Source organism: Cervus elaphus, chromosome 7, assembly GCF_910594005.1.
Source record: "Cervus elaphus chromosome 7, mCerEla1.1, whole genome shotgun sequence".
NCBI classification, from domain to species: Eukaryota; Metazoa; Chordata; class Mammalia; order Artiodactyla; family Cervidae; genus Cervus; species Cervus elaphus.
In genome coordinates, this window is record NC_057821.1 from 32598265 (window position 1) to 32622017 (window position 23753).

The 23753-nt window shown below is 39.1% G+C and overlaps 1 protein-coding gene across 3 annotated transcripts in view; it reads right to left on the reverse strand.

Annotated features, from left to right (window-relative positions):
• Positions 1 to 23753, reverse strand: part of CARMIL1 (capping protein regulator and myosin 1 linker 1) — a 302688-nt gene that overhangs the window by 147424 nt on the left and 131511 nt on the right. For all 3 annotated transcript variants that reach the window (XM_043908357.1, XM_043908356.1, XM_043908358.1), the window contains exons 4-8: positions 21093 to 21152; positions 12810 to 12931; positions 5331 to 5428; positions 4919 to 4989; positions 4602 to 4675 (exon numbers count right to left, since the gene is read on the reverse strand). In XM_043908357.1, the coding sequence (XP_043764292.1) occupies positions 4602 to 4675; positions 4919 to 4989; positions 5331 to 5428; positions 12810 to 12931; positions 21093 to 21152 (425 nt within the window). The remainder of the gene's footprint in view (positions 1 to 4601; positions 4676 to 4918; positions 4990 to 5330; positions 5429 to 12809; positions 12932 to 21092; positions 21153 to 23753) is intronic.

The following is a 23753-nucleotide window of genomic DNA, read 5'->3' on the forward strand; positions in this document are numbered from 1 at the left end:
TAAAACTGAGTGATGGACAATCAGGAGAACATTCAGACTGACTATATGACAGGTGTACGGCTTTCCAGAAGGAAGTCAGCTTCTGGAATGATCAGGTTCAGGGGCAGCTATGTATAAAAGCATACAGAATCTCATTTAAATAAATGTAAATTGTAAACAAAACTGCTTATTTGTATCTGAATTATGATCAAATAGAGATACATGGGAGTTGATTGCCACAGTGGAAAATTCATTGATTCATTTGGTAACTACTGCCCCTATTTTCTAACAAACTCCAGAACTCATAACCCATGTAATCTTTCTTCTTGCACCTCTAATTCCTCCATTCTCTTCTCCCTAACTCATACCCAAATGAGAAAAGTACCAACATGGCTTGTTGTAAAACCTCTCAAATGACCCATATCACACTCAAATTCTGCCATTATGAATTCTTCCAAACTACTGTGCCATTTAAGTACAGACTGTTCCTTCATGAGTAAGTATGCTCATTCTAACAGGACTGGGAGTAGCCTCTTGTACAGAAGCTGGCTCTAATTTTAACAGTAAGAACTATGGGGGAAAATCAAATCCTCAAGAAGAGGGCATAAATTTTAATGATCAGAGTGATTAAGACAGAACTCTGAAAAAAGTCAAGTACTTAGGCATTAGCCAGAGAGATGATGTCTTGAGCAGTGGTCTCCATTCTTATTAAACAAGCTCACTGTGGTTAAAGAGCTTTGAGAACTCTAAATTTTTAAGATTCAGTTATTATATACTAAATATACAATTGTGATTGTATATGTTATAAAACTAAGATAAGAAACTTTAGAAGGAGTCAACAATAATGTTTTTTGCAGCTCATCTTGCATTTCCTTTGGTTATATACATCCCACATCAGAAGACTGGAAAGTGGTTTGCCATTTCCTTCTGCAGGGGATCTTCCCAACCCGGGGATGGAACCCACGTCTCTTGCGCCTCCTGCACTAGCTGGAAGATTCTTTACCACTGTACCACCTGGGAAGTTCTATAGATTCACCCCATTAATGCAATATTTAGTGGTGAGATAACAATTCTCCAGCTAAGGAATTAGGAAAAATCTACTCAGTAAAATTCTAAGTTTTGACAAAGAGTCTTGATTTGGATAGTACTCTACATATTTCAAGTAACTGTATTTGGTAGCTTCTCCACATACAGTTTCTGGAGAAAGAAATGGCAACCTACTCCAGTATTCTTGCCTGGAAAATTCCATGGACAGAGGAGCCTAGCAGGCTACAGTCCTTGGGGTCACAGAGAGTCGGACACGACCAAGCACACACTACACAGCAGTTAGATGTAGTTTAATCACCAAATTAAGCCCAGGGGATTAACTGGAAAGTTTAGCACTGATGCTATGCATAATCTATTAATAGTGTAAAAATCACAAAGGATATAATAAACGAAATCTGAGGAAACACCTCAGGCTGCCCTACATGTTTTTATTCCTACAGACCGGATGTTCTCCAAATATGGTCCACAGACTCCAGGAACCTCATGACTCACTCAGAGGTTCACAAGTTCAAAGAAATCTTCATACTAATACTAAAACAAACGTGTCCACTCCCACATGTTGACATTGCATGGATGGTGCAAAAGCAACGGTGGCGAAAGCTGCTGGTGCCTTAGCACAAACCAAGGCAGAAGCATCAAGCTGTACTAGTTGTCACTATATCCGTCACTACCACACAAATGAAGGTTAATATCATTTTAAGAATGATCTTGATGAGGGACTTCCCTAGTGGTCCAATGGCTAAGACTCCACACTCCCAATGTAGGGGCCCAGGTTGGATCCCTGGTCAGGGAACTAGATCCCACATGCCACAACTAAGACCTGGTGCAGCCAAATAAATAAATATTTATAAAACTGTCCTTGATGAAGAAGTAAAAAGTACTCTTTTTATTAAATCTCAGCCCCTGACTACATGCCTTTTAAATACTCTATGCAATAAAACAGAAGTTGACACAACCTGTTTCCTCTATATACCAAAGTAATAACTGTCTCAATGTAAAGTATTTTCTTTACACTCGATGTTAGTGTTACTAGCAAAACTAGCTCTCTCTTCTCATGGAACACCATGGAAAAAATGACAAAGTATGGTTATTCAGACTTAGGAGTTAGTGGATATTTTCTCTAACACGTAAGAAGTTAGCCAATCACTGCAAGGAAATCACCTGATAGCACTTTTTTCCAACAGTAAAATTATATCTTTAAAGCAAAAATTTGAATTGTGGGAAACTTTTATCTGCCACTATGAGCATGACAAGGTTTGCCATTCTTAAAGATTTTTTTATTAAGATCAGAGGTGATAGTTTTAAAATGCCTCTGTATCTCCCCACTATCGTACAACAGTGAAATATCTGATTGCGATGCATAACTCAGTAAACCAATTAGTTTCTAAAAGAGTGAAGTTCACTGATAATGGTTTCAGATTCCAACACTTGCTGAGTTGTGGTAAAGTATCAAAAGAGAACATCAAGTAATCATGTGAAACGGTGATTAAAAATACTCCATCCTTACTGCATATCTGCATGTAGTTGATTTTCTTCCTAATTCTTCAGTCAAAACAAATTTTTCCTAACAGACTGAATGCAGCAGCAGATATGAGAATCCAGCTGCCTTCTATTAAATGAGAAATCAAAATCATCTGCCAAAAGGTAAACTGATGCCACCTTTCTTGCGGACTGATTTCTGTTATGGAATATAGTTATTTTTTATAAAAAATGGTATCTATGTTAGTAGAAAAGTTACTTTTTTATAAAATAGGTTTAACATAAACTTATTGTATGCTAACATGTTATTTTTAAAAGGCTTAACCTTTTTATTTTAGTTTCAATATCCAATATGACAAGTACCAAAAGATAAAACTCACATAAACAAAAGTGCAACTACTTTTTAAGAATATAAAGAGATCCTGGGACCAAAAACATGGAGATGGGATACTGTAGGCCTACCTATTTTAATCTTAGTCTATATGCTCTATTCAGTTCTTATTGAAAGAATAGAAAGTAAAATATCTTCCCTTTTTGTTTCTCAGTTCACGTTTTCTTAAGCTACACAGAAAACACCTTGCCTAAATGGGGAGTATGACATTCCCGCAAACATAGGAAGAGGGAGAACGGCTCTAAGCAGGAGAAAACTGCCTATTCCACAAAAATACAGTCATATCCAAGCTTGAGAACCGGGGGCTTCAGGCATTTCAGCCATATCTACAGACACAGCTGAGCTTGCTTCACTGTCCTCCAGCGGCCAGGATGTGCAGAGGCAAGTCATATCCACCCAGTATACTTCTTCTTTACTCAATTCAGTTGACTACAACGCTTCAGGGACCCTGCTACAATTCTGGATTTCCTGCCAGCTAAGTGGCAAAATAATTTGCATTGGTATTTTGGGGGTCAGCTGCTAGCAGTAAGAAGAGGAAATCATCCTCTTTACAATTCCAATTGTTCAAATGGCATAAAACAGGGATCCCCAACTCCTGGGCCATGGAGCGGTCTGTGGCCTGTTAGGAACTGGGCCGTATAGCAGGAGGTAAACTGCTGTCTTCCACAAAACTGGTCCCTAGTGCCAAAAAGGTTGGGGACCACTGACACAAAAAATACAGATGGAGTCTCAGATTTCTCTCTCCATTCCAAACAGAGAGGAACGATTTCTTTAGCTGGGATTCCTTGCAATGGGGCTATCATATCTGCCCATGGCAACCCACTCCAGTATTCTTGCCTAGAGAATCTCATGGACAGAGGAGCCTGGTGGGCTACAGTCCATGGGTTGTAAAGAGTCGGACACAACTGAGCGACTAACACACACAAAAAAATAGGTAGCACCATCTCTAGGGTTGAGAAGATTGAGATAAGTTGGTATAAATGACCAGATAAGGTCTGGGGAGGGGAGGGGAAGGTTTACAATTCTCAGATTCTCAGCTTTGTCAGGGAGCAAAATCACTTTGCAGAATCTGCTCTTGCAGAGAGAAGGGGGAACTACTCTGGGGTTCTCTGAGGTCTGATCGCACAAACCACAGTCCTAAATATATTAAAGTTAATGTCCTAAAACCTAAAGTCTCTCAAATAACTTGTAACACATTTCATGGTTTTACTACCAGGTATTAGTTGATATCTACCTTATGATTAAGGTAGATACTGGAAAACTTATTTCCACCAATATATACATATAAACCCTAGCCATCCTGGTTACAGAAAGAAATTGTAAACTAAAAGTCATTTGTTAGGATTTCAGCACAAAGTTCCCTCATAGAAAAATGTTCTAAATGGTTATTAGGCAAAATAGTACTAGAATTTATATACAGGGTAGATTAAATAGACTTGTGGGCTGGCATGAGAACCCAAGAATTAAATTGTTTCCACAGTTTATAAGTTGAGGTATACTCAGGCACCCCCATTCCAAACTCTTTATAGTGATGAACACATCGGAAACAGGAAAAAGCAAAATTCAGAGATTCTTAGGTTCTCCTGATTCCCCTCAGGAAAGGAGTCTCTGGAGATAATGAACACAGTTAAGTACTAACAGACAAGGTCAGCTCTGAAAGCACAATCAGGAGTGAAAAAAAGGAAAGAAAAAATAAGTAGCTTACCTGTGGTCAAGATGACTGAAGTCTTGTAAATTCAATTCCCTGGTGTCTTGTGTCAGATAAATTGTATCCACATCCTATTTGAAACAATTTAGTTATATAAATAGTCCCCTCAAATGATCAGAGATGCAAGAGAGATACAAAGAGAATCAGACAATGACATAGGCAGATTTTTATATAATCTGAAGAAGGAAGATTTTTAAGCAAGCAATGAATGGGGGGCGGGGGGCAGGGGAGGAGAAATAAGCCAAATATTGGAATACTCTCCAGGTGTGTGTGAGACAGTGTGTGCATGCATGCATGCATACAAATACACTTACCCATTGTACTTCTTCCCTGTATGAAAATCCAAGCCAGTCACAAACACAGGCATACATCTGAGAAAATCCACCTGAATCAGACAATAGAAGTGTGACAGGTTTTCGACCAAATGATTTTTAAGGTAAAATTTAAAAGCTTAAATATGGCCGACGTTAACAATGCTGATTATTCTTTCCGTTTGGGGAAAACAGCAAAAATTCTCCCCCGTGTTTTATAGTAAGTACATAGCAGGATGCAATACAGCTTAAATATAGGACGTTTGTCCACCAATCTAAAGTCTGTGCAGTGCTAATTACACCTTAAAAGTAATTGTACCTTTACAGTAGCACACTAGGAATAGACAGACTTAGCTTCCTGGCAAAAGGGCATCCATCCAACCATTTATTTTTTGGTTTTAAAAGGCACGCTCACCACAGGGGCCCTGCTCGGCCACAGTCTGGCTGTCCCACAGAGCTTGGAGGCTGGCCAGTCGCTCAGATGGCTCCATGAAGACTTTTTTCATGATTCTTCTGTAAGGGCAACAATAGCAACGCCACCACATTTAAAAAATCAAGTTTTCTGAACTGCACTCAGAAGTTTATTTTGTGATACACCTTTTTTTCATTTTTAAACAAAGAATTGGTATCATTTTCATTTTGGTAAATATAATTCCATCTTTTTTTGAGACTAGGGAGCTAGAGAACTATAGAAACTTAATAATAAGCTAAAGGTATCTAACAAGGCAAATATTCTCCATGTTATTTAGTTCTTTCATAACATTAATTTTATTAGAGTAGTTAAAAACTGGTGTGTTCCACTTCATAAATTATCTAATAATAATAATTTATGAATTATGTATATATTAAATATAAATTACTAATTTTCAAGGAACTAAAGCACAAGTCTCCTCTTCTGTCCTTCAATAGTACAAACATCCATCAAGAACCTGAGCATCGCACCCTGGAAGAACTGTTCTCTTTGCTCTCTTGTCCTCTGGATTATAATCCCAGGGAGCTTGTGCTTACCAGACTGAAGGCACTTCAAATCAGTTAGCAAATCATGTGGGACAGCGAGGAGGGGACAGAGAAGGCTGGGAGCTAAGTGGGAACCAGGTCACAGGGATACCTCAGAGGTCAAATGAAGGGGTGGGGGTTTCATTCTCCTGGCAACGAGGAGAGGAGCCACATAGAGACGGCACAAGGAGTGTGAGATGAACAGACAGCACTGGAAACAAACATGTACAGGGGTCAGAGAGAAGCCTGGAGCAAACTTTGGAAATAAAGAGAGTAAATAACTTGAGAAATGAAAAAGAACCTCCTGAGACTGTTAAGAGCCCAGGGAGAGTGAAAGTTCTGAACTGCTGGTGGCAGCAAGCTGAGCAGCTGAGGGATCTTCTCCTGCACCTCCCGGCTGCCCAGATGCGGGCTGCAGGCAAGGCAGACTGCTTGCTGCAGTGAGGCAGGCTTTCCAGGCAAGCGAGCCAGGAACACAGTGGGGACAGGAGGAGTGGGGGATATTGACAGGGCCACGCTGAAGTGATGGACACCGTGGGGCCTGGTGGACAGGAAGGGAAGGGAAGGCAGAAAGGAGGTGGAGAGAGGGTGAAAGTCAAGGGATTCACGGCCAGGAGGCCCCCCAAAAGTCCAAGTATGGGTACCTCCAAGGAAGAGAAAATGAAATAGACTAGGGACTATAGCTCAAGAGAGATGACAAAATAATGATTTCACCCCCAGGAGAAGCCGTGCCAGGAGATGACAGGCTGAGGATATGTCCATCAAGGAGGGAAGACGCTGTGAGGAAGGCTGTTGGCAGGTCGGAATCACCCAGGACCATGACAGGCCCTGGGTGCAAAGTGTGAAATAAACATACGAAGTCAAACTAAACATCATTTTTTAATCGTTTTTTTAAGCTAGTTGAACATTATTTTAATCTTTAATGAGTTTAAAGAATGCTGGATATGTGTATAATCCTCACCCTTATGAATTCCAATCACCTTGTAGAGAAAAATGTTCCCAGTCACTTCCATTTTCTAATTGAATGAATATTCCAGATAAAATGTGCTGGAGTCTAACAAGTTGCCTAGTTGTCCTGTTCTACTCCTAGAGAAAACCTCAAATACCTACCCAAACATTTAAGTACAAGCATTCTGCTAGCATTGAAAAATACTCCTACTTCTTTATAATCTTTATGATTAAAACATATGACGATATAACCAACTGAAGTCAAATGCCAGTAATTCCTTCAAATTCTTGGGTAAATTATGATATCCCCTAAATGCAGCATAATTTTTCTCTATTTCACCTGAACACATCTGCAATTAACCCCCACCATTCTGAAAGTTCTTAATTTGGGGGCAACTGTGGGTTTAAGAAGATGTTCATAATGAAAGTGATATGACAGAATCTGGCAATTTGGAATGGTTCACCCTGGTTCAGTACCATCATTCTGGTATTTTCTGGTTACAAGAAAGCAAAGCCAGCTATTATGCAAAGATGGAGTGGAGCAGTTGGAAGCAGAAGCGATTACACAGATGAATTAAGTAAACCATGGACACACTAAACTAGATTTATGTCTGGCTTTAACTGAGATCACATTTGTCTTCTAAAATCTTGCTTTATTTTAGCTGAACTGTAGAGCATGTTGTTTCAATGACACACAGGAGGAAATTAAGCTAGTCAAAAACCAAAAAAAAGGCAGGAAGCTGGAAGGATTAGATATAGGAAGATGGCAGCCTAGGATTATAGTGGCAAATAAACTAATCTGGTTCAGAAACCAGAGTCTAATTTTATTCCCAAAACAACATAGAAAGTCACACTTGGGGGCAGAAAAAAATCACCTGGAGGGTGAGGGAAGCAGCTAGTGTAGACGTCCATGTGAAAGGCTTCCTGCTTGAGGAGGCTACACCTGGCATTTTCCCTCACCTTCAAAACCACTCTCCCAAAGTATCTGTCTGAGCTTTACCAAGTAGCTCTCCTCCTGTAACAGTTCTCATTTTTCTTTTTTTTTCAGAAAGGAAAAAAAAAAAAAATTAGGTATCAGGGACTAAAGGAGTCTCACAAAACAAGTGTATTTATTTACACAAGAGAGAAACTCATAAGAACTAAACATCCAGAAGGCAGGAACTGTTTCTTTTGTATCTAACACGAGACACAGAAAATGAGGAAAGGAAAAATCTACCCCACATGAGTTATGCCTGCAGCAAAGTAACAGCAAAGAGCCATCTGTGTATGCACCACAAGGCACCCGCTCACATATGCTCACACATACACACACCATGCATGTCAGACAGAAAGACAGACATGAAATTGCTGTCAGAAGAAATGTCATAACATGTAAACCAAAATCCTAGCAAACAGATATGTATTAATACATCCTACCACTTACTAATAGGTGGCACCTAGGCAGTTGAACCAACTACATTTACATTGTGTGTGCTTAGTTGCTCACTCATGTCCGACTCTTTATGGCCCCACGGACTATAGCCCACCAGGCTCCTCTGTCCGGTGGAATTCTCCAGGCAAGAATACTGGAGTGGGTAGCCATTCCCTTCTCCAGAGGATCTTCCCAACCCAGGGATCGAACCCAGGTCTCCTGTATTGCAGGTGAATTCTTTACCATCTGAGCCACGAGGGATTATGTGCATTTAATTTACACAAGAGTCAGAAAATAGTTTATGTGGCAAGAATAGTGAACTCAGTTACAAGCATGCCTGCTCTCTATGCAAACCTCACACTTACATTGCTGACATGGAAAAAAATATACAAATTATTTTAATCAGGTTAAATTAATTGGTTTATCAAAAATTTACTTCCAGCGCTCACCCTATACAACATGTAGCTGTCTCCAGAAGAGGACATGTTTTATTGATGCAAACCACACCACAAAGGGGTACCTACTTCTTTAGAAAAGTATAGAAACTGCCAGAGTCTGTAAAGCACCTTTCCATTGTTGACCCATTAACTCCCGTTTTGCCACTTCTCTTCACAATAACCTCATCTTTTCAAACTTAGGGCTTCCCTGATAGCTCAGTTGGTAAAGAATCTGCCTGCAGGAGACCCTGGTCCGATTACTGGGTCAGGAAGATCCACTGGAGAAGGGAAAGGCTACCCACTCCAGTATTCTTGCCTGGAGAATTCCATGGACTGTATGGTCCACGGGGTCACAAAATGTAGGACAACTGAGTGACTTTCACTTTCCTTTTCCTTTTCAAACTTAACCACCTTTTGACTTGAAGAGGGATTTGCAATATCATTCCTATCATGGTAGTAAAGACGCACTGTCCTAACTTACTGACACTAATACCCAGCCAACTTTCACACTGTCACGTATATGAAAGAATAATCCAATATGCTGAAAGCCTGAGAAGAAAATCATGTTAGGAGGTTACTGTTGTCTTACCTAAAAAAAGGGTGTATTTGCCACATTTAACAACAAAAAATCAAATTAAAGAAATGCAATCAATTTACACACAAACATAAAATAATTTAAAAACTCATAAACATCAAAGAATCTCCCTATAAACATCACTCATTTCCTTCCCAACGTGGAGGCTTTCATCCTGGTGCTTCCGGGTAAAGACAATAGCAGGCCATACAGCTGAGATTTGGGGAGCATTTGTTAAGCAGTCAACAGGAGTTAATTTAATCCTCACAAAACTGCATGACTATCATTAGTCCCATTTTACAGAGGACACTGAGGCATGGAGAAGTACATTAATCTGCCTAGAGTCTCACCCCCCCCCCAAAAAAAAATTCAGACAATCTGACACCTTTCAGTTCCATTTTGGGGCTCTCTTCCCCCAGGCTCATAAAGCAGTGCTACAAGACTGACTCTCCCTTAAGAGTAGCTGTCATTTTATTCTAAAGTTGAAAAGCCCTCACTAGCTCCCTACTACCAATCCCAGAGGCTTTTATTTGGGCTCTCTCCAGGAAGCTTTATCTTTGTCTCACAATGATATCTGCAGTCTCCCAATTCTAACTGCAAGAGGCTGGTTGCTGTCCTCCTAAGGCAAGTAAAGTTGCAGTTGCACCTGCCCTTGCATCTGCCTCTGGCCTCCAACCTCTGCCATTTCCCCCACAGAACTCTCCCTGGGGCCCACTGCCAACAACAGCCAACCTCTCAAAACAAAGAGGAAAAAGTGTGAAAATGTTAGTTGCTCATCACATCTGACTCTTTGTGACCCCATGGACTGTAGACTGCCAGGATTCCTCTGTCCAAGGAATTCTCCAGGCAAGAATACTGGAATGGGTAGCCATTCCCTTCTTCAGGGTATCTTCTGGATCCAGAGATGAAACCCGAATCTCAGGCAGATTCTTTACTGTCTGAGCCCCAAGAGAAGCTCAAACAAATCAAAACAGACATTAATCAAACATTATTTTCTTGACATCCCAAATTAAATGAGATTTTCCTTTCTGAAATCTGAAGATAGTTCACTTTCCTTATGTTTTTCACTCATCTATGTTCTCAAGTAAACATCTTCTAAATTAGTTCTAACTCATCCTAATGACTTAATTTACTGTAAAAAAGCAAAACAAAACAAAAACAACAACAAAAAAAAGCCCTAAATATTTAGAGAACAGCCAGGGTTCCTGAAGGCCATAACACAAAACAACTTGCTGAAGGGAAATTCCATTACAAGCATCTCTGTGAAACGGATTAAACAACACTTAGGCTACAAATATTTCCCCTAGTTTCCTCCCAATATCATTGCCATAGAGATGAAGCCTCCAATGATAGAGACTATCACACAGCAAAGATGGAATGTTGACAAAACAATGCTAATAGTGATTTGATGTTTAAATTTAAATTTTCTTCTTTATTTTATGTAAAGATTAAATTTTGCTTATTTAATGAAGTCGAGGAGAGATGTAAGGGAGGGAAAGAGGAAGAGGGAAACATATATGTATATATATATACAGCAGAGATTCTCATGCAAAATCTTAATTTTAATTAAACTTCTTCATTTTTTTCCCTACCTGCATTCTGAATATACTCAAGGGAATTGGTCAAATTTTATAGATATTTTTATACTATTTTTATATGTTTGATTTTTAATTTAATTTTATTTATTTACTTTGGCTGTGCTGGGTCTTGGCTGATGTGCTGGCTTTTCTCTAGCTGCAGCAAATGGGGACTACTCAAGTTGTGGTACAGACTTCCCACTGAGGTGGACTCTGGTTGTAGAGCACAAACTCAAGGGCATGGGGAGTTATGGCATGTGGGCTTAGGAGTTGCAATTCCCAGGCTTTAGAGCACAGGCTCAGTCGTTGTGGTGCATGGCCTTAATTGCTCTACAGCATATGGGATCCTTCCAGATCGGGAATCGAACCCACATTGCCTGCAGTGGCAGGCAGATTCTTTACCACTGAGTTACCATGGAAGCCCTGTATATTTGATTTTGATCATGGATGCTATTTTCAAAACTAGATTTAAGTAAAACCAGAAATTCAGTTCCTGGCAGGTATCATTTCATTTATACATAGCCAACCTTAGATTATTCAAGAACGGATTATGTGAACTGAGGCCCTGGCTGTGTTTGTCCTGATTCGGCCAGTTCCTAATACCTGTTCAGACTCTTCTTCAATGATCAACCTCTACCTGAGCAAGGAAGCAGGTGAGGGCTGAGGACCCAAAGTTCCCACGATGAGCTCAGGTGATACATTTGATGGACAAATAACTCAACAAAGCTTGAGCATTCCAAGTATAGTTTCATATTCTCCAACTTATTATGAGTGGGTCATTTGACCCTACTGGGGACCTATTTTCTTTTGCTGTTCTGTATTATTTATGTAAAGGATCTATTTCCCTTCCTGACAGCATTGACTACTGGGAACATAGATGAAAAGATACCCCCTTCTTCAATTCTTTCTAATCACAACAGCCAACACCAATAGAATTATACATTTCCCAGGCCAACCGTGTGGAATACAATTAAGGAACTTCACAAGTACAGGCAGAACATTAAAGTCACAAGATACTCAGAGTTGATTTTGACAGGCTAACTGTGCATGTTGGGGAGGAAAGCTGCTGTTTCACCTCAGCCAATCTAACTCCCCCTTTCCAACAACCCATGTACTCCCTAAGTACAAACTCTCTTACCCAAGCACATAATCCTGGTTTAAAATGCTTGAGAAAAAAATACGAGGGCATGTCCAGGCGAAATTTACTTCTAGCCTTGACATGTATTTCAGAAAAGTGAAGAAAATGAAAGAGGCTGTTTGACGTTCAGTTTTGTTTGTAAGTTTCTTCTCACTGAACAGAAAAAATAATAATAATAAGGAAAATGAAGAAAATAAAATTCTTCGTTAACATTATACTTGATGCCTCCCTATAAAGCATTCAGCCCCAGACATTCTGCTAATAGCTGTGAGGAAAATTCATACTAGGGTAAATCTCAGATTGTGTGCTCTGTGATGACCTAGAGGGAGACCCAAGAGGGAGGAGATATATGTATACATGTGGCTGATTTACCTGGTTGCACGGCAATTAAGGTGACATTGTAAAGCAATTATATTCCAAAAAAAAAAATTTTTTTTTTAAAGTTTGTGTTTTAGTCTTAGCAGTAGAAGTTAAAGGAATACCAAACTCCTTCTTCACTCCCTGGAAAAGGAAATGGCAACCCACTCCAGTACTCTTGCCTGGAAAATCCCATGGACAGAGGAGCCTGGTAGGCTACAGTCCATGGGGTCGCAGAGTCGGACACGACTGAGCTACGTGACTTCACATCACTTCCTCACTCCAGCTCTCTAAAGAACAGTCACATAGAAAATCTCAGACACGACACAGGATTGAGCCAGGGTTTTGATGGGTAACGTTCAAAAGAGGAAGGAAGCAGGAGAGAGGAAGCCAATGAAGGGCAAGCGGAAGGCTGTCTGCACTCTGAGGGGGAGCCAGGGCCCCGGGAGAACTCACACTGGGGAGAGGCCAGGGAAGATCTTGCGCAGGTTGGTGCCGATGTGCGCCAGCACCTCGCTCACGTCCTCGGGCGACGCCATCTTCATGGAGATGCTGCACTTCTCAGTCTCCACAACCATCTGCAACAGCCGGGTGGGACACTGCTTAAGGAGGAGTCCAGTTCCTTACATTTCTTTATTTTAAAAACTGTAAACTATATACAGTAGCGCCGCACCCCCTTATCCTTGGGGAAACGTTCCAAGGCCCCCAGTGGAAGCCTGAAAGCAGACAGGACTGAAGCCTATATATATGCTATATTTTTTCCTATACATACATGCCCATAATAGAGCTTAATTTATAAATTAGGCAACTAAAGAGATTGACAATAACTAATAATAAAACAATTATAACCATAGACTATAACAAAAGTTATGTGAATGTGGTCTCTCTCAAAACATCTTATTGTACAAATCTTAACGCCTTTTCCATCTTTTTTTTTAATTGAAGCATAGCTGAAGTACAGTATTATATGTTATGGGTATATAAGATAGTGACACAACTTTTAATGTTTGTACTCCACTTATAGTTATTATAAAATATTGGCTATATTCTGTGTTGCACAATATATCCTTGTAGCTTATTTTCTACCTAATATTTGTACCTTTTAGTCCTCTACCCATATACCATCCCTCCTTCTTCCTTCTCCTTCCCACTAGTAACCATTAGTTTCTCCTCCAGATCTGTGAGTCTGCTTTTTTGTTATATTTACTAGTTTGCTGTAGTTTTGAGATTCTACACATAAATGATACCATACAGTATTTGTTTTTCTTATTTTACCTAGTATGATCCCTCCAAGTTCATCCACATGGCTGTGGATGGCAAAGTTCCATTCTTTTTTATGACTAAGTAGTATTATACTATGTGTGCATGTGCACATGTGTGTACATATCACATCTTTGCTATCCATTCACCTGTTGGTAGAAACTTAGGTTGCTTCCATTCCTTGGCAATTGTAAATATTGCTGCTCTGAACACTGGGGTGCATGGATCTTTTCAAATTATTATTTTGGTTTTTTAGGATATATACCTAGAAGTGAAATTCCTGGATCAAATGGTAGTTCTACTTTTAGTTTTTTGAGGAACCACCATATTGCTTTCCACAGTGGTTGCACCAATTCACATTCCCACCAATCATATACGAGGGTTCTCTTCTCTTCACCTCCTCGCCAGTATTTGTTATTTGTGTTCTTTTTGATGACAATCTTTCTGACAAGTGTGAGGTGGTATCTCATTGTAGTTTTGATTTGCATCTCCCTGATGATAGCAGTGTTTTGCACCTTTTCATGTGCCTTTTGCCCATCTGCATTTCCTCTTTGGAAAAATGCCTATTCACTTCTGCCCAATTTTTAATGAGATTGTTTTTTTGATGTTGAGCTGTATAAGCTGTTTATATATGTTGAATATTTACCTCTTACTAGTCATATCATTTGCAAATATTTTCTCTCATTCACTAGATTCTCTTTTTGCTTTGTCAATGGTTTCCTTTAAGGCCTTTTCCATCTTCATTAAGCAGTCATCACACTCTGGCTATAGCTTTGGCAATTCGAGATGCAACAGCAAAATAGCATAAATTTCTTTTTCTTGCCTCATAATTTCACAGGTAGAAGATTCGTTCTTACCACGGATATAAGCATCCTCAGCATATAATTTTTTTCTTTCCTTATTAAGTCAAGAACTTTCACCTTTTTATAAAGCACTCTGTGGCTTCTCTTTGGCACATCCAAATTGCCAATATTATGACACTTATGCTTCAGGGCCATTATAAAATAAGGGTTACCTGAACACAAGCACTGAAATACTGTGACAGTTGGTCTGATAACCTAGCTGGCTACCATGTGACTAGTGTGTGACCAACACTGAATGAAGAGATGATTCAAGTCCTGGGTGGGATGAGGCAGGACAGTGCAAGATTTCATACATGCTTCAACAGCATGTATGTCAGACTACTCAGAACAGCATGAAATGTGAGACTTATGAATTGTTTATTTCCAGATATTTCCACTTTTCCAACCATGGTCAACCATGGGTAACTGAAACTCTGCACAACGGGATACTTCTGTGCTCACGCGGATATATACTAATAGAATACCAGATTTTAAGAGGAAATTTCTTCAAATAATGCTCTTAATTTTAAGACTCAAAGAACTGTCTGGGTAGAGTGGTTAGTTTGTCAGAAATATCCAGAAACTGAAGCAAGTGTCTCTTAAGGGCCAAACTGCAGATTCAAACAGATCCCCTCTATGATGGAGAGTGAATATCCACATTTGTGGGTGACTTCTCCTTTTACCAAGATTTTACCTTGACTTACAAAGTCTGTTATATCCCTACCATCTAGTGTAAGTAAGAATACCTCCTTTGGTGAGTACAGGAGGACAAGCTGGTAGTTCCATTTTTTGAAAACATGCTTTAAAAACAAGACATCATGAGATATTTAAGTAAAAGGGTAAAATCTCTTCCCTGATAACAAAAGAAAAATCGCGTGTTATAAAAGCTTCAACTTTTTTAAGAGAGGATATTTAGAAGGGATTGTACAAAGGGAACAAGGTTAATAAAATTCATGCTAGGTGAAGACTCATTTCTATAATTATCTGCTGGAGATGTCCAAAACTTATACCAAAATGCTAAATTGAGTTCATATAGCTAGGCTTACAAATAAGTATAAAACAACCTGATAGAAAAGGGTAGGTCACAAAAGAGACCTTAGACTGATTAGAAACACATTCCAAATAAAAAGTTGTTCAAGTCACTTCTTTTTAAGGGTAAAAAGATACCATTATCTTAGATCTCAAAAATATTAATGTAAAATGCAATCCCTTTGATGATCACTGCATCAAAATATCCTTGTATATTTACTCCCTGTTGCTACTTAATCTGTACAAAAATATGATGGGGAAACTCTACCCTTAATGTGCAACTAAACAACTGGATTTAAAAGAAGCTTCTAGATTCGCTCTATGTGTGTGTGGTCTTATGTGCAACTCCATCCTATCCAACTCTACAACCCCATGGACTGTAGCCCACCAGGCTCCTCTGTCCATGGAATTTAGGTGGTCCTAAAATTAGCTTCCTGGTGGCTGAGTGGTAAAGAATTATCTCTGGTTCAGGAAGATCCCCTGGAAAAGGAAATGACAACCCACTCCAGTATTTCTGGCCTGGAAAATCCCTTGGACAGAGAAGCCTGGCGGGCTTACAGTCCATGGGGTTGCAAAGATTTGGACATGACTTAGCAACTGAACAAAAACAAAAAAATCAGCTGAATTTTAAAAAATAATCTGTATTTCAAAGTGCTTATATTAAAAGAAAAAGCAACCCAATTTCTTTGTCGAAATGAAATCTAAGAAAAAGACTTAAGTAATTTAAGTCCCTAAATGTTACTTTTTCATAAGTACCCTTAGAGGAATCTGTTAACAAGTATTTAATACATACCAGCTTTGTAACAATTAGTTGGCTCCCTGTATAAAAAGCATTTTTTTAATCCCAATTTTCACCACAGCACTGCCTTTGAAATTCTCTAGACAAAGACTTCATTGGTCTTGTAGAAGTTGGTCCAAGAGATATTTATCCCAAAAAAGGCAGCAAGCAATCTCGTACATGGAGGTAGTTACTGATGTGACACTTCAGTGATATATCCTGAGTAAGGCTAAAGCTGCTGATGCTTCACACACACCTATCCGGGCATATGTATGTTTTAAAAAGCCAGATACTCAAAAAAAATTAAAAAAATAAAACGCCAGATACTCTGTGATACAACCTCCTTGTCTATGTTCCACACCCCACCCCCAACCTTCCCACAACAGGTAATTATATTTTTCACTATAATGTACTACTTCTTTCATCACATCTAGCACATCTATTCAAGTTCATAGTTTGGGTATGGATAATTAGTAACTAGCTTATTCTAATTCCACTTAATCTTAACACCTAATCATCCTTAATTGTACAAGATTGAATAGAATGACAGGGAAGGAAAAAAGGTGACAGGTGGGAAGAATTGAGGCCTTCGAATTCAACCTCACATAAAAGAATTCATCCAACCTTGCATAATATGTCACCACCTTTGCATAATGTGAAGATGACAACAAAGTGATAGAGGTGAGACCAACACAGTAAATCATTTCATCAGAAAAATGAACTCCCTCTCAAATATCCCTCGCCCTCCTACTTCAGCTGAGGGTAAAACAGAATGTTTGAAACAATTATTGCTTTGACACCTAGTAGAATATATTCCCTGAGTCCAATACACATTTAAAATAGCAGTCAGCACTGTAAACACTAGTATCCTATTAATATTTAAGATTCAAGTTTCTAACCCCACTCTGCCTCTTGCTTAGAACCACCTGAGTCATCTTTAAGAAAAATGTTCTTACTAAAGTCCACCAACAGATCTGTGAAGCGTTTTTCTTGCAACGGAAATAGCTATAGGTGGTTCATCAAAATCATTCTGTGACACAGCAAACAACCTTATAATGAAAAAAAAAGGAAAAAAATTTAGCAGCTATTTCAGTTGTATAAAAAATGGTCCAAAAATTCTATAACTATAAAACTATACAACCACTGATCTCTATTTATCGACCATGATAGAAAGAAAACTTGAACATCAGAAAGTGTTATGGCAAGGAGACTTGCAAAATAAGATGACATTCTCCCACATTTTCACAAGAAGGAGGAAAAGAACAATAGTAAAAGTCACATTTCACAAACTCAGCACCAAATTCACTCACTCTAATATATCATGAAATGTATATGTCTCCTTGCATCTTATCAGAATTTACTATAATTAAATGATAAAATTGCAGTGACAGAAAAGTTAATAAATCCCAGAAAACACTAAAAAAAAATGTTCTGTTCAAGGCCAGTCAGGCAGATGCCATCATTCTTATGATTTCACATCAGAAAAAAAAAAATCCAGAGACATCAACGGTCCTGAGGTAACACGGGTTATTCGTTCTCAACCTGTGGGACACAACAGAACCAAATGCCCACCTCAGACATATGGAATCCTAAGTGTCGTGAGTGAATACGTGGGTGTGTGTGTATGTGGCAGAGGAGGGGGTGCGGCTGCTGGAGGTGCATTTTTTTCATTTTTTATACAAATTTTAAAGGGTACACTCCACTTACAGTTATTGGAAAATATGGGCCATATTCCCTGGTCTGTACAACACATCCTTGTAGCCTGTCTTACACCCAACCGCTGAGGCATCGGTATTTTTAAAAAGCACCACAGGCAATTTTAAAACGTCAAATCTTGAATCCCACCAAGTGACTCATATTGCCAGTGTCTGGACCCTTGTGAAAACAGTCCCACTGTTGCACTGTATAGTGATTTTATTTTCCAGGTCCACACCGTGCATAAAGTCAGCCTGAAGTGATGCTGCAGCGCTGCCGTTGTGGTACTCACAGCGACAGAACAGCCCCGTGGGGCTGAGGAGATTGCCTTAGCCCTCATTCCTCTGAATGCTGGACATACTGAAGGCGCAGACCGTGAGTGTGGTAAGATCAGTTTCAGCAGCCACATGCGAAAATTCGTCTTGCTGTATCAACATCCTTTCTCATAATTAAATAGCACAGTCTAATCATATTCTGAATATAACCTTGGCATTGACATTTCAATAGCACCCTTCTGTTCCCATCACAACCCCAAAATCATAAACATAAACATTCCTGAATTAAGACCATCAGGAAGGCCCTGGCTATGTCATCATTCATGAGTGATCACTCCTGCATATGTTTGCCCATTTGGACAAACATATGGAGCTGTAATTTTCCTTCCAAACTCCAGTTCCTGGAGAATGATAAACACATAGGATAAAACATTGCTTTAAGATGAACTATGGAAAAGTTCCAAGGATTTGTATATAATCTCAATCAACATAAAGTGACAATTTCGACAATTTCTTTTAGGAGCGTTATCAACAAACTACACACACACACATTTTCTTTAGAGCTGGTTTTTTTTTTAAGTAGAAGGAAATAAAAACATCAGAATAAGAATCAATGAAATAGAAAACAATCAATGAAGTCAATAAAGTCAATACAACCAAAAAGCAAGTTCCTTGAGAAGACCAAAAGAATTGATAAACCTCTAACCAGACTGCTATGGAAAAGAAAAGAGAGAAGAACCAAATCATCAACATCATGAAAGGTATTCTACAGATAATTAAACGCTAACAAGTGGATACTATGAACAACTTTATATCAGTAAATTTGACAGATATATAAGACTTGTATACCAAAAGCTACAACAAAATACTACCAAGATAAATTTTAAAAGACCTAACGACATGGAGAAATAATTTTCTTGGATCAGAGACTCCATTTTACTAAGACATCAGTTCTCTCCAAACTGATTCATAGACACAATATAATCCCAATCAAAATCCCAGCAGGCCTTTTTGTAGAAACTGAGCTGAGTCTAAAATTCATATGGAATGCAAAGAACATAGAATCACTAAAACAACTTTGAAGAAGAAGAACAAAACTGGAGGACTAACACTATCTGATTTCAATCCTTGCTATAACAGCCACAGTAATCAAGACAATGCAAGATCAACGTAAGGACAGACAAATAGACTAGAAGGACAAGATTAAAGGGACCATGGAGACCAGGAAAAAAACAATATTTATGTGTACAATTGCTCTTCAAAAAAAGTGAAAATTCAGTGGGGAAATGACAGTTTCAAACAGACACTACTGGAACAAGTAGAAATATATACATAAAAAAATTGTTCCACATATTGCTTTATATACAGAAATTATTAATACTTCAAAATGGATCATAGACCTAAATGTATAACTTAGAGCTATAAAACACCTGAGAAGATATAGACCTTCTGTGACCTTAAGTTAATCAAGAATTTATTCAATATGATGTCAGCATGATCCATGAAAGAAAACAGACAAACTGAACTTCATCAAAATTTTAAAATTCCACTCTTTGGAAAGCACTGTAAATAAAATGAAAAAACAAGCCGCAGACCAAGAGAAAATATGTACAAATCATATGTTTGATAAAATATACAAAGAACTAGTAAAAAAACAAGAACTTAATTTTTAAAATGGCAAAAGATTTGATCCAACACTTGAACAAAGATACATGACAGCAAATAAACAGATAAGACGTTCAATATCTTTAGTCACTAGGAAAATACAAATTAAAAAACTACAAATCTATTAAAATGGCTAAAATTTAAAGCACTGATCATACCAGTTTGCAGAGGATGTGAAGGAACTGGAACTCTTACACAATGCTGGTGGTGATGTAAAATGGTACAACCACTTTGGAAAACAGTTTAGCAGCATCATAAAAAAGATAACAGATACCTACCATACAATTCAGCCATTCCACTCCTAGATATTTACCCACACGAACTAAAAGCCAATGTCCAATCAATGACTTGTAAATAAATGCCCACTGCACCTTTGCTTGTCAGCCAAAGGCTAGAAAGGACCCAGATGTCCATCACTAGATGATAAACTGATACAGTCATACAATGGAACACTATTCAGCAATAAAAAGGAATGAGCCATTGAGATATGCAACAAAATTAATCATTCTCCAAATAAATACACTGGCTAAGAAGGGGCACACACACTATGATTCTACTCATAGAAAATTTCAGAAATTAGTGGCTGAGAGCAGATGCCTATAGAAGATTACAGATGAGGAGGGGCAAGAGGAAATGTTTACTAAGATGCATGAGAGTGATGCATGGGAGTGATGAATATGTTCAGTATTTTGGCTGTGGTAATTGTTTCATGGGTCCACATGTCACAGCTTATCAAACTGCACACTTCAGTTGACTGCATGTTACAGTTCAATAAAGCTATCCTTTAAAATCTATATTTTATTAATATCAAAAAATTCTCTTAATCACTCTATTCCCAGAAAGATCTTACATAGTATTGTAGAATAGCTATGAAATTTTAGTGCTAAAACTTGTACCACATTTCTAAGGAACAGTACTCTCACATCTACATTGCCAGGTAACATAAGAGCTCATTAGGTCTTTCCACACTAAATTAGGAGAGTGAACTGCTTCCTTTTATCACAAACTCCTGACCCCTGCCCACCCAGCCCCTGTTCAGTCTCTCATTCAAAAACTCCATTTTCCCTTATCTTGTTTTTCCACATTATCTCAAGAAACTTTCATTAGTGAACCAAACAGAAGGTATTATATGGTTTCAGAAACTCAAGAAAGGTTCTGACCTTGGAATAATGACAAACAGGTTGTTCATACCCACCTGAGCTGGCTTGCTGCAGATGACACCGTGAATCTCCAAATAGCTGAATGTTACCTCGAGCTGCATTGAGGGAGGGGGAGGAAAGACAGACCTGTAATAAGGGTGTTAAAACCTATAATTCAAAGTAAAAAATGCTACAATTAGAAATAGTCCAAGTGCAAACAAAATATTGGGCATCTTCTGAAGGTAGGCTGGTTTAATATCTCCATTCATTCAATATGACATGACCTTTGACCTATCATATTTCAAAAAAAGCATTAGTAACTTTCCTAAAGGGCCAAAAGGAAATGCCAAGTCTGACTTTTTAAAATTTCATCCAAGGACAAACCCCATGGAAAGTTTCTGTACTTCTACTCCATTATTTATTTACTGAGGAATGACTATGAGGGAGCCATCTAAATAGACTTTTTTCTCTTATTTCAAGATGTTACTTTAGCAAGTCAGATCAGGATAAAGACACTGTTGGTTTTCCCTTCTTTCTAAACCCTTACCCCTTTGGGTTACATTCTGACCACTTATTGGAGTCATCATTCTTTCCACTGTCTTTCATTAAAGTTCCTATTTTAAATGGATTTAGGAAAACACAGTATTTAGGAATTTTAATCTGTGCCCCAATGAAACACAGTTATTAATAAATAAAATTCTTCTCTGTATATGCATAAATTATGATTTATTTCCTATTTTAATAACACATGCTCCTTCCTCACTTCTCCTATAATCAGCACTTTTTTTTCTTCAAAATATCTCCAGTCTCTCTTTGCCTATTTTTCCTGGAAAACGGCCACTAATCTTTCTCCCAGTTTTTCAGTGTTTCATCTGAATACAGCAAACAGTCACAGAACTGAGGACTAAAGACAATGGGCAGAACTGAGTTGGATCAGTTTATTTCACTCTCTTGCTTTAAAACTAGAAAAATAATGGGGAAAGAACCAATCTAGAACCACACCCATAGGACCCATAGCTCTGCCTGCTGGTACCTTTATACATTTGGTAGTATCAATTTTAGAACAGAGGACCCCTGAATCTCCAGTTAAATGCTTTGAAGTATGAAGATGAGGGCGGGAGGTAGAAAGATAAACTCATTGCTTCATCATTGACATCACTGAACCAACAGATAGTTACAGAAGGCCTACTGTGTGCCAAGATGGGCAAGAGAAATAACACATTTATCTCGTCCTCCCAGAGTTAAATGCAGTCTTGGAGGCACCTCTTAAACATTCAATTAGAGTGGATGTCTTCTTCCCTATCAAGATCAATACTTGGTGAGGTCTGAAAACTCATTTAAAGCAGGGAATTAGTTTCTAAATAAAGCATATCTCTACCTTCCCATGTATTTCAAATTAAATCTTATAAACATATTTTCATCTGCCAGCCTTGGACATAGTGTCAAAGTTTCTTCTTTGAGTCAAGCCCCTTGGGCTGGCCCCTCAAAGGCATTTCCTCTGTGGGCCACACTTGTAACTGCAGAGCACCCAACTTTCAATGAAGCTCTTTAAAATGAAGTGAGAACTTGAAGACAAGGGAAAGCAACACGAGGGTGTAAGTTCTCTAGGTTATTATATTCTCCATGCCCCTGGCCATTAACAGATGCCTGGTCCTTAACATGACAGTAGTATTTTAAGTGAATTATTTGATCAACATTCAATACTTCACAGATGCTCTCTCTTTTTGCACCTATTTCGTTGATATGTGAAATACATATATTTTTAATTTAAAACTGTAATTATAACTGCTGTGAATAGGTTTGGAAACAAACCACGGACTCTTAGTGGGCATCTCATTCAACTGGTGGGGACAGGTGTCTGGAGAGGACCTGCACTCTCTTACAACCTGGCAGCTAGGAAGACGCAGCTGGCAGCGGTCAGCATCACCGGGGCTGGCATGGGCAGCTGTGGCCAGTCTGGCTGGGAGAGGTCAGCTGGAGGTCAGTTAAGATGCTCCTGCTGCCCCTCAGGGCTGTCCCTGGAATAAACCAAGTGCCAGAGAGCCAGGAAAGCACTGAGACATTCCAGCTAGGCCCTGAAGAACGACTTCAAGTGTGTCCAACAAAGAAAAATGGAAAAGGGAAATCCAGGCAGAAGAAAAAGAATCTGCAAAGGCACGGAAGGATTCAGAGAACGAGGGCAAGGCTGAAATGGGAAGGAGACTCTGCAGTTTTGGGGATGAGGAAGGGAGGACAGGCTGAGTCTGTTATTGATCATAACAATCAAGGGTTATTGATCTTAACGATCAATGAATGGTGAGGAGGGGAGTCCCTGAGACACACGGACTGATGTCATAACCAGCTCCAAGGCATTCTCTCTAATCTCACCCACGGCTCTTTTTAATAGGCCTGTGCTCTTAACCCCTGTCGCTGACCTGCCCCTGACTCCAGGCCACCCTGAAGACAGCTTAAAGAACACCATTGAGCAGGAGCAGGACTAGTGAGGAAGCGGAGACACAGGCGGGCGCAGGAGACCTGGGGCATCTTTAAGAGAGAGCCACAGACACTAGGAATCGGTTAGGGAAGAGGAAGGAATGGGCCCAGACTATCAACAGCTCTCTCGCCATCCTCTCACTCACCCCACCTCTACTCCCAGCAAGACAGGCCCCACCAGACAGGCAGCAGAGCGAATCTAACCATGATTATATGACGCTCCTGCGGGAACTCCCATTATTCTG